The 11,687-nt window shown below is 22.9% G+C and overlaps 1 protein-coding gene across 1 annotated transcript; it reads left to right on the plus strand.

Annotated features, from left to right (window-relative positions):
- The first annotated feature begins 817 nt into the window (after nucleotides 1-817).
- Nucleotides 818-10,261, plus strand: LOC145840871 (uncharacterized). Its single transcript, XM_082948209.1, has 7 exons — nucleotides 818-984; nucleotides 1,582-1,688; nucleotides 3,223-3,344; nucleotides 4,719-4,855; nucleotides 7,387-7,439; nucleotides 9,063-9,119; nucleotides 9,947-10,261. The coding sequence occupies exons 1-7, from the start codon at nucleotides 864-866 to the stop codon at nucleotides 9,998-10,000; spliced, it is 651 nt and encodes a 216-aa protein (XP_082804335.1). The 5' UTR covers nucleotides 818-863; the 3' UTR covers nucleotides 10,001-10,261.
- The last annotated feature ends 1,426 nt before the right edge of the window (nucleotides 10,262-11,687 follow it).

Genomic DNA, 11,687 nt, shown 5'->3' on the forward strand with positions numbered 1-11,687 from the left:
CTTTTTTTGTGGTTTAGTTTGTAGTTTGTGCGCGTACAAAGGAATCTATTGTTGCATTCGACTTTGACTTGCTATATCTCAAAAATTATAAAAAAAATTTAAAATCTGTAAAAAGCAACTTGTAGCTTAGTAATTACTTAATAAAATAAGATCAAGTTGTGAAATAAGTGATTTACTCCCCCTATGCCCTTAACATCTAACTTTTCTTTATCCAAGAATGAAATAAACAAAATACTTTATTAAAAAAAACCCTTGGTGGCATCATTTGGAGAACACTCACAATGCTAAAATCTCAACACTAAAAACCACAAAGTGTGGGAAAATCAAAGCTCAATTCCTTAAGCAAGTGTTCACCAGAGCTACAATAAAAAATCAACTACTTTTATTGAATTGTTATTTATTTCTTTTAAATATTAAGTCTTTGTATTATTTCATTTTTTTAGTTCAAAAACAAAAACAGTTATTTGTTTTTTTTTTTCATTATGGTTTTCAACTCATGTTGACTTGAGCATTAATATTTTTTTTGCTTCTAAGAATTCCAACCCTGTGTGTTAATGAAGTCATTGTAAGCATGGTAACTAAAATGTATATTATTTAAAAAATCAAAGATAAAAATTTTATTTTGTTTAAGTTTTCAATTGAGTTTTGTAAATTTGATTACAAAATATTAAACTCTATGAAACCAGATTCTTTTTTCATTGAAGTTGATAGTGAGTTCCTTATGATAAGATCACAATTAACAAATTATTTCAAATAATATGTTTTTATAAAGAGAGTTTAAGATTTAATGAAACCAACAAACAGAGTAAACTGTTTATATAGAAGTTAACGGAACATAAATAAATAAACATAAATATACACAAATGAAGTCAGCCATGGTGACAAAAGTGCCAACTCAAGTGTATGAGAGGCAGCCTGTTTCAGAGAAAATGGAGAAAGCTTTGATTGCTCATATCAGGAGGGAAAGACAAAAAAGAAAACTTGGTTTAAATTTATAAATTACTTTTTATAACTCATAAATGACTTGAATAAGACTTTTTCCGTAAACATGTTCATTATGTACTTGCATTAAGTATTGGTTTTTTATTAAAGTCTGAGACCATTGAAACAATAGTTTATTAAAAAACTTCCTAATAAACTCTTTGAATTTTATTCGAACTGATTTAAGTACTGAATCTACTCACAATAAGTTACTCAATTATAATCTCAGCTAAATATTGAATATTAATGTTCTTTTATTAATTTTGGTTTTAGAAAAATTTTATGGTTTAGAAAAATATTTTTAAAGAAAATAAATCTTTAAGATGCTTTTAATTGTTTTAATGAAAATTTCAAAGCTGTTTTACATAATAAAGAATGCAATTTTTTCGTATTTTACACCATAAAAAATTATAAAAAAATTAACTTTTAATAATTTTTTTAACACTCTGTATTTGCACTAATTATTTTTATTTAAATTCAGGTTTATAAGAATTAAAAGGAGCATAATCGAAATTGATAAAAAAAGTATATTAAAGACAAGATAAATTTCAACATAGTAAAATTACTTTAAAACAATAATTTTTTATTTTTATTTTTTAGAGGCTGAAGAAGCAGAAAAAAATTTTGAGAAGAAAATAAGAGAAGAAGAAGAAAAAAGAAGAAAAAAAGAAAAAGAAATATCAACAATTGAGGATATTAAAAACCAGGTATAATAATTTAATTTAAAAAGAAATATCTACAATTCAGGATATTAAATACCTGGTTATCAAAAAGAAATATCAACTACCAACAATATTAAAAATCATTTAATTAAAAATATTCAAGTAATATTAGGTATATTTAAAAATCATGTATTTTACAGTTTTCAAATTATAAGGTGTAATTATTTATTATAAAATGTAATTAGTACCATTGAGGGTATATAAAATTGTCTTCACTTTTTATTAAAAAAAAAATTTTCAGGAAAAAATAAAACTTTGGTTCAATTATTTATAACAAACAATGCAGTTTATTTAGAGAGTCTATTTCAACCAGGGTTTCCCAAACTTTTTTCAAAAGGCCCCTTTAAAAATATTAAAAAGCTATGGCCCCTCCAACAAAATTTCTCGAAAAATTATCATTAAAAAGCCTAAGACTTTTTTTTTGCTCTTCATCATAAACTCCAGAATATGTTAGTTTCAAATTATGACATCATAACCTTCTGTGGCCCTTTGCTGCTTATTGCCCCTTAAATTTCTATAATGGCCCACAGAGGTTCCATTTAGCCCTTTTTGGGAACCCTGATTTAAACACTAAAAAAATAAGTCAGAAAACTGTTGCTCGCCAGTTGCACTCAAAAATTTTTCTCAACTCAAAAGTTTAATATGAATTTGTTTTCAAAAATTTTTTTAAACTTTAGTGTTATCTTCAAAACATAATCTATTGCCTAACTTTTATTGTTCAAAAACATTAGTAAAGTTAAATTTTCATAAGCACATTTTAATATTTTCTTTTTTAACTTGCTGAAACCTGATTACCATAAAGATTTTTTCAGATATAGTAAGTTTAGTTAAATGTATTTAAAACAATTAAGAGTAAGTATACAAAAAAAAAAAGCTACTTTTTTTCGAATTCTTATACAAATTTAATTTAGCTATTTTCAATTCAATTAGCAGCGTACTTTAAGGATCTGTTGTTTGCATTATTTGAAATAATTGTATTGTATCATTTTTATCAGACTTAAACAAATAAAACATTTCATGACCAAAAGAAAACTACTCAAAACTTCAGAAGTTTATACAGCATTATATATTAGTATCTAAGATTAGACTGATAAAAATGTAGGAAAAAGTACTAAAAACTGGAGGATAAGGTATTATTATTGTCTTTTTAATGTAATCTTTCTATCTAAAAACAACCTTTGTAGTCCTTGTGCCTTTATTTCTCCAAAACTAGTTTAAATTTAAAAAATGGTAGAAGGCAACTGTTAATTAAATTAATTTTTTATAAATTAGTACAACTTGTAAAAAAAGTGCCCTTTACTCCCAATCACTTTAAATATCTACAATATTGTAGTAATTTTTATATATTATCTATTTATTTCTATTAATTCTTTTTATTAATTTACAAGTTGTTTTGCATCTATAACAAAAGTTTTTCTTTTAAAGCGTAAATTAACAAAATTATTTTTTTTTATAATTTCGCACATGATTTTCGCTTGATATATGTAACAAAGTTTTATTAAATTTTATACTTCTACAGATCATAGGATTGAACAAGGAACTTGACAATTTGAAAGGAAAGAAACATGATTATTTCATGCAATTGAAAAGATTACTGAACGATGAGAATATGAAGAAACAAGTACAACAGCATAATAAATTGTTTGTTTTATTTATTATTACTTATTAAAAAAAATAAGTTCAGCAACATAAATAATTGTTTGTTTTATTAATATATATATTATCAAAAAATAAGTTCAACAACATAATAAATTGTTTGTTTTATTAATACATATATTATCAAAAAACAAGTTCAACAACATAACAAATTGTTTGTTTTATTAATATTTATTATCAGAAAATAAGTGCAACAACATAATAAATTGTTTGTTTGTTTTTTTAATATATATATATTAATAAAAGAAACATAACAAATTGTTTGTTTGTTTTATTAATATACATTATCAAAAAACAAGTACAACAGCATAATAAATTGTTTGTTTGTTTTTTTAATACATATTATATCAAAAAATAAGTTCAACAACATACAGGGTTGCCACTTTACCTGCAAAAACCTTGAAATACCTGGAATTTGACATTTTAGGCAAAAATAACCTGGAAAAACCTAGAATTTGAGAAATTTTGAAAAAAACCTGGAAAAACCTTAAATCTTGATCAAAAAACTTGGGAAAACCTGGAACTTTTAATAATTTACAATTTTCAGTACTAAAATTTCAATTTGACACAAAAATTCTATCATATAAATAATTTTTTTTTGTCATCATCAAAAAATTGTTTATTAAAAAACACATTTTTAAGTAACTTTATAGCATCTTTTAAATGTTTTTGTACTATTTAACACAGTTTCTTTATAGAAATTAACTTAAAACTAAAAATAGACCCAAAAATGTTTACTTATAAAAACCTGGAAGAAATTTGGAAAACCTGGAAAAAATTTGGAAAAAACGAGTGGCAACCCTTAACATAATAAATTGTTTGTTTCTTTAATTGTACATAAAGTTTTATATTTATAAAAACAAATTCAGCAGTATAATAAACTAATAATATTTTTAATTAATACTTATAAAAGTAAATAAAATTAATACATATAAGTTTCAAATTAAATACAATCTCCAAAGCCGTATTGTACATTTCTTAAGGTTTAAAAAGTGTTTAATTCATAATTACCAAGAAATGTTTATTTAACTAAAGTTTATTAGATAGCTTATATTTGTTTTCTAAATTAATCAAAGTGTTTTCAGGGTTGCCAGAAAATCTGGAATCCTGGAAAAACCTGGAGTTTAACAGTTCAGGTTTAAAAAACCTGGATTTTGAGAAATTTTGAAAAAAATCTTATAAAGTTTAAAATTTTTAACAATCGTTAAAAAGTAAAATTTCATCTATCATATGGATAAAAAAAAATTCTTCATCAATTTTTTTTTAATAAAAATTATTGTTTTATTAAATTAAAATTATTTATTATGTTTGTTTTGATATAGTTTTAATTATTTAAAAAAGTTTTAATTTTTAAATCAGCGAGAACCACCAGCAAAACATTCACATGATGACGTCACAAAGCAATAAGTATCATCAGTACCACATTATGACGTCACAGAACAATATAATGACGTCACAATCGACCAGGCAGCAACCGATTGGAATGCAGCAACAAAGTTGGTTTAAAAATGTTAAAAACTATTATTAGTAAGCGGAAATTAGTTTAAAAAATTAAATTAAGAAAATGTTTTTGTGTCATTTAATTAGCGTCTAAGGTTTTAATAAAACGTAAAGTTTGAGTGTCATGTAATAAAAATTAATTAATATTTCACAGATTATATTGTTTTTTCTTTACAGTCATTCCACATACATACCTTCAAATTTTTAAACTTTAAAGTTTTTACAACTTATTGTATTAAAGTTCACATGATCGAATTTTATTCATTCAAAAAATTTTATGTATAAAAGCCGCAAATCTGCTATCATTGACAACATATTAAACATGTAAAACCGCACAAAACTTTTAAAAACTTAACTTTTTGATTGAACTAAAATAATAGTTTCTAAAATACTCAGGTTTTCAAAATAAATGTTTGTTTAATGTTACATTGTAATGAAAAATCAATTAACGCATCTTAAAAATAAAACAAGGGAGTTTATTAACAGTTTAAGGAGTTTGTTACTTTTAAATTTGAATTTATTTACAAATATACAACAGTACAATAAATAAATTTATGTACACATATCTTAATTTAAATAAGCTCTTTTCATTTCAGTAAATTGAGCAATTTTTTTTTAGTTAAGACAAATAACTATATAGCCACATAATTTTTTTTTTTTTACATTTTAATTGACAAAAAAAAATTATCAGTTTAAATATATTATTTATATTTTAACAAAATATTTTTTCAAATTCCATAGTTCCGCAAATTTGTATTGTAATTGTCTTAAGAATTTTTTTTTTGATATTAAATTCTAAGTCCAGTTTTGTTTTTATTTAAGTTTATGCCTTAACCCAGTCTGCTTACTATTAAAAAACAAATAAACTTTTTTGATCAAAACAGAAGTTTTTGAAATATTTTAAAGATTTATGAAAGTAAAACTCATTTTTTGTTTACTTTACATTGATCAAAATAAGTTTTCAATGTATATCATTGATTGAAATCAATTTTAAGGTTTTATTGGAGTAAAATTCAACTTGTATTTTATGGTTACAAATTATTTGAGAATTTATTTATGAAACGATAAGAATAATGAGAAAATTTATTTTTGAAAAGTGTATTATTACAACTAAAAATCTCATTAATTTTATTAGTTTAGTGAAACATTGTTTTATTAATAAATTCATGAATCACAAATTTGTAATTTTTTTTATTAGAAGTAAATTGAGAATTTTGATTGTTACTCTTTAAATAAATTAAAGTTTTACTTTTTTTTCCCTTTGAGTTATTTTTTGCTCAATAAAAATTATTTGCTTCTTTTCTACAAATTTCTGTTTTAGAAAATATTCTATTGAAAGTTTTTAAAAATTATTTTTGCTGTTTATTTCAGTATTTCTAAGTTTCAAAACTTCCAATTCAAATTTTAACCAGTTACGTAAAAAAATTTTTTAAAGAAATATTGTAGGTTATTGACACAAACTTTATATTTTATTAACTTCTTAAAATAATTTGAATTTTATGTAATAAGTTTTGTTGACTAAATTAGTTCCTTTAATAGCAGTATTTATATATAGCCAAGTAAAATGTAAAATACAAATAAATGGTAATTAGATTGTTTTTATTACAAAACTAGTTTACTCATTAGTTTTGTAATAATTATGTTTCTATTAAACTATATTATAGTAATTCGTTTTAGTTTTCTAATAAGTTAAATTAAATCGATAATAAATAGTCTTAACTTTCTTGAAATTTTTTATTACCAGTTATCATTTAGAATTTATAATCTCATATTGTTATAAAGTATCATTATTAGAAAATTGTTAAAAAAATTTAAATATTTATAAGTTGCCCACACTTTTATAAGTTGGCTGTTGACATGGTAAATTTTCTATACATTATAAATTTTAGGTATACATACATTGTTATTTACACTGTTAAATGTTGTCTTTATATCAGGGTTGCCACAAAACCTGCAATCCTGGAAAAACCTAGAATTTGACAGTGTAGGCTAAAAAACTAGGAAAAACCTGGAATTTGAGAATTTTTGAAAAAAACCTGGAGTTTTAAACAATTTTTACATGTTGAGTTGTAAAATTTTAATTTGACATAAAAAATTTATAATATAAATAATTTTTTGTCATCATCAAAAAACTTTTTATTAAAAAAACATTTAAAGTAGCTTCACAGTATATTTCCTATGTTGTTATACTATTTAACACAGTTTCTTACCTTAAATTTAACTTTAAACTAAAAATAAACCCAAAAACGTGTACTTTTAAAAACCTGGAAGAAATTTTCCAAAAACCAGTGGCAACCCTGTCATATTATAATAAATGCTTATACGTTGCTTTTTTTATCTTTTTAACTTTTAAAACAGTAATAAAATGTCGTAAAAGTATTTACAATTCGAAACAACTAAATTACTTTCAAGTATAATTTAAGATCTTTGATTGCGTAATATAATTTTTTACACAAATTATTGTTTTTTTGGTAGTATTATAATGATTTTAAAATTAATATTTTGGTAAATATTTAATTTTTTTTAGGAATTGACGAAAACTCTCTACACAATCAGATGAGAATGAAAAAACCAAATCAGGTTTAAAAATAATTTAAACTAATATAACTTAAATAAAAAAAAAAAAATTTTGTAACAATTTTTTAGACTAAGTAAGTTGGTTGAAAAAGTTTTCAGGTTTTTAAAAAAAAATTTTAAGTTTAACTTTGCTTTTGAACAACTTTTTTTCAGTTCATAAATTATTTAAAAACTATAACAAAACACACTTCATTTTTTTTTATTTGAGTACTTTTAAGTAAGACTTGTCAAATGTTGTATCTTACTAAATTAAACTTAATTGAAATTGATATAACACTTACTGTAGTTATAAAGTATAAAAATATAAAATGACAAAATAATCAAGTGTAAAACTTAATTAAATGCTAATACTGAAGAACTTTGCTGTACTAATAAAACTTGTTCGATTAAAATCAAACTAAGATAAACCAGCGATAAAAATTAACAACAAAAATAAAACAAAACTTTTAAAATTTTAAGGAACCAATCAGTTCAAAATTACTTAATATAAGAATTTAAAAAGTCTAGTTTGGTATACGAACTTTTATGCTTACATAAACTGGGTCTTAAAGATTGAATGCATAAGACTTCCAGATATGTACCTGAAAACAATTCTCCGCTTTCACTAAAACCAAACTATTTTAAATCCTTATATTTGGTAATTTTAAAGTAATTGGTTTTTAAAAATTATAGTACCAAGGTTAAAAGTTACTTATAAACTTTTTTGTAATTATTTTGCTCGGAAATAAGTATCTTTTATGTACTAACTTTGATTTACAGTGGTTTTATAAGTTTATTGGCCGTCACTATTTTTTTAAACTTTGTCAATATTATTTTGATTTAAATGAAGCATGTAGAAGTTATCTTGTATTTTCTCATTTATTTTAATACTGTTTGTGCGTGCAAGATTTACAATTTATGAAATATATTATTTAACTTGTGTTTTATACTTTTTGTATATCAATGTAAATAATAATAAAAGTTCAAAAAAAAAAATCTATTGATTAACAGGTTTCCAATGGGAAAAAATTGCGACCTTGTCAAATATTAATAAAATAAAAAATGCACCGAATAATGTTGTTTTGTGTGAGATTAACAACTTATTCATGCATAAAAATATATAAACCAAACTAAGATATTTAAAACTATTTACTAATATGCACAAAATGTTCAATAATAGAAATTAATACTTGTTAGAACAATAGAATATATAAATGTTTATTAATTTTGTACTTCTTAAATAAGTTGCTCAACAATTGTTTTTAGTTTATTTTATTATCGATTTTTTTTTTTACATTTTAAACAAGGGTTGGCAAACAGTTGTCTTTACAGAATTCTGTGCAAAGTATTTTTTGTTTAATATGTGTATTTTTTAGCTTGAAAACAACAAAGCAAGTGAAATTTAAGTTTATAACTGACATTCACCTTTATTTACCAACAGTGCTATTTTTCAATATAAAACTGCATCTAATATTATTTTTTTACGTTTTTTATAGATTTTTTAATTTGAAAATTTTGGTATATAGAAAAATAAAACCTAGCTAGACCGTCACTTGTAAAAGGCTGCTGATGTTTATTTCTTAAACAGTGGTGTTTCATAATTTGTTTGATTTTTTCGAGTATTTAATAATGTATATTAATTTTTAGTACAACTCTTCAACTCCAACTAGCGGTAGAAACTATCATCATCACAAGCAAGATCAAGTTTGTTGAAATTTATTATTATTATTAAAGTTTAGTTATTTAAAATTATATTATATTATAAATTATCACAACAAAGGTTTTATTTCTAAGGTTCTAACAAAAAAAAATTTCAAAAAAAAAAAATCTTATAAACTTATCATATCTTCAAAATTGTAATATTTTATAACTTACTTACATTAATTTAACTTAAGTTAATTAAGATTCTGGATATAGTTTGATGGTCAAACATTTAATGTTAAATGTACGTAAAATAGTATTTGTTAATATTATAAAACATGTTTAAAGTATGTTTTATATTAGTGTGTTTAAAAATGCAAAAAGAAAGAATAACAAATATAAAAAATGTTAAAACGTATATATTGTAATATATACAGAAGATATTAATAAATTGATAGTTAAAGTTTTTTGGCAAAAGATTATAATAAAACCATTAAAATACATTTTGATTAAAACTATTAATTAATTATTGAAACAAACAAGATTTTTACCTAGCTTAATTATTGTTTTATTTTATTAAGTCTAACTGTTTTTGAGAATATACTTTAAATCATATACTAGCTGAATGGTTTTATTTTAAATTGTTTACTTGTATGAAGCATTTTTTATAATATGAAAATACGATCTGTCTCAAAAATCTCTTGCTTTTAGATTTAATTATATGCTTTGAAAATAAGTAATTTGTGTGTAACCTAATATATCGTTTGTGAATTTTATTCCAACCAACGAAGCTTTATGAATGAGTTAAATGATTTCTAAATTTACTTATGTTACTTTTTTATTAAAACTTACTAAAATAATCATACATTAATTATTAATTTTTTTTACAGCTATGGCAAGACTCTATGGCTCCTCATGCAAAAATACCGAGAATGAGTAAATAAATAAAAAGTTAACAAATTAGTGAATAAGTGTAAATCTGTTTTGCTGGTATATATAATTATGTTAGCTCATCCATTTTTATTTGTAATACTTCGTAGTTTTAATTAAACTATTATTATATAGCTGAAACTATAGATTCCTAAAAATAAGATTAAAAAGTTAAGTTTTCTCTATTAATAATTTTTATGTAAATAAGGTTTGTTTATTTAATATACATCAGGGTTTCCCAAAGTGGGCCAAGTGGCCCCCTAGGGGGCCATGACAGATACTCAGGGGGCCATGAGCAGCAAAGGGGGAAGAGGGGGGGCATGAGCAGTAAAAGAGCCACAGGGGGGCCATGAGTTCATAACTTGAAACTTACACTAGATATTCTTGAGTTGCAGATGAAGAGCAAAAAAAAAAAAAAAGGTCTTATGTGTATTTTATGGCAGTTTAGAAACTTACACTAGATATTCTTGAATTTCAGATGAAGAGCAAAAAAAAAAAAAAAAGGTCTTATGTGTATTTTATGGCAGTTTAGAAACTTACACTAGATATTCTTGAATTTCAGATGAAGAGCAAAAAAAAAAAGGTCTTATGTGTATTTTATTGTAGTTTATGAGTAATCTATATGTTGAAGGGGGCCATTACTTTTTCAAACTCTTTAAAGGGGGCCATTAGCAAAAAAGTTTGGGAAACCCTGATATACATGGTGGTCATTAAACCTATAGTTTGACAAATTAGGCAAAAAAAACCTGGCATCTAAAAAAAAAACAGGAATTAAAAATGACCGAGAGACCTGGAAAAATCTTTTCTCTAAAAACACTTTTACATGTAAAGTAATGAAATTTTTCTAAGGTTCAAAATATCTACCATTAGTAATATTTTTTTCTGACCTTGAAATTTTATTAACAACAAAAACACATTCAAATAGCACAGCAGTGTATTTTAAATAATCTTATACTGTTTCAAACATTTTATACCTTAAATTTATGTTTTTACTAAATATCAACAAAAATATTTGTGCTTTAAAAATCCTGGAAGAAATAAAGAAGACCTGGATAAGATTTTTAAAAACCTTTGGCTACCCAAGATACGCCATGCTAGTTAGTATCTTGATCAAATATTTTATTTTTTATTTATTACGTCAAATACAAGATTACTGGCAAATTCTATATTTTTAAAATTATGATGTTTCACAAAAAAAAAGCTAATTAACTTATTTTAATTTTTTTAGTAAATTTGTATTAAGTTTTCTTAATTTGTAGATATTATTTGGGATGTAGATTATTTGATTTTTCGGAAGTTTAATAACTATCAAACTTCAAGTATTGTTAAGGTTTACTAAACTAATTATGACGTATTAAAAGGTTTTATGTTGAAAGTAATGTTTTTTTTGTTCTGATTTCATAAGTAAAATATTGAAAACAAAGTTATGTTTTGAACGAATGTGCTAATGTTTAAGTTTTTATTTTACTTTTAAGAAGTAACTCTATTCACCTAAATTGTGTTTATTTTTTTATTTTTTGCATCAAGATAATACTTTCAAAAATTGAACTAATGTATTTTATTCTTTGTTTGTGACCATTGCTCTTATGATAGTTAAAAAAATATTTTACTTGTTTTAAGAAAATGAAAGTTTTATTTTAGTATTATTTATCATGATACACTATATTTAAACCTCAACTAATGTTGATTAAACTTTTATAA

Source organism: Thalia democratica, chromosome 7, assembly GCF_965202585.1.
Source record: "Thalia democratica chromosome 7, ktThaDemo2.hap1.1, whole genome shotgun sequence".
Lineage (NCBI taxonomy): Eukaryota > Metazoa > Chordata > Thaliacea > Salpida > Salpidae > Thalia > Thalia democratica.

Coding starts and splice junctions, on each gene's coding strand:
- LOC145840871 (XM_082948209.1), top strand. CDS start 864: ATGAAGTCAGCCATGGTGACAAAAGTGCCAACTCAAGTGTATGAGAGG. Junction 1,689..3,222: donor TTGAGGATATTAAAAACCAG/GTATAATAATTT, acceptor ATACTTCTACAG/ATCATAGGATTGAACAAGGA. Junction 3,345..4,718: donor GTACAACAGCATAATAAATT/GTTTGTTTTATT, acceptor TTTTTAAATCAG/CGAGAACCACCAGCAAAACA.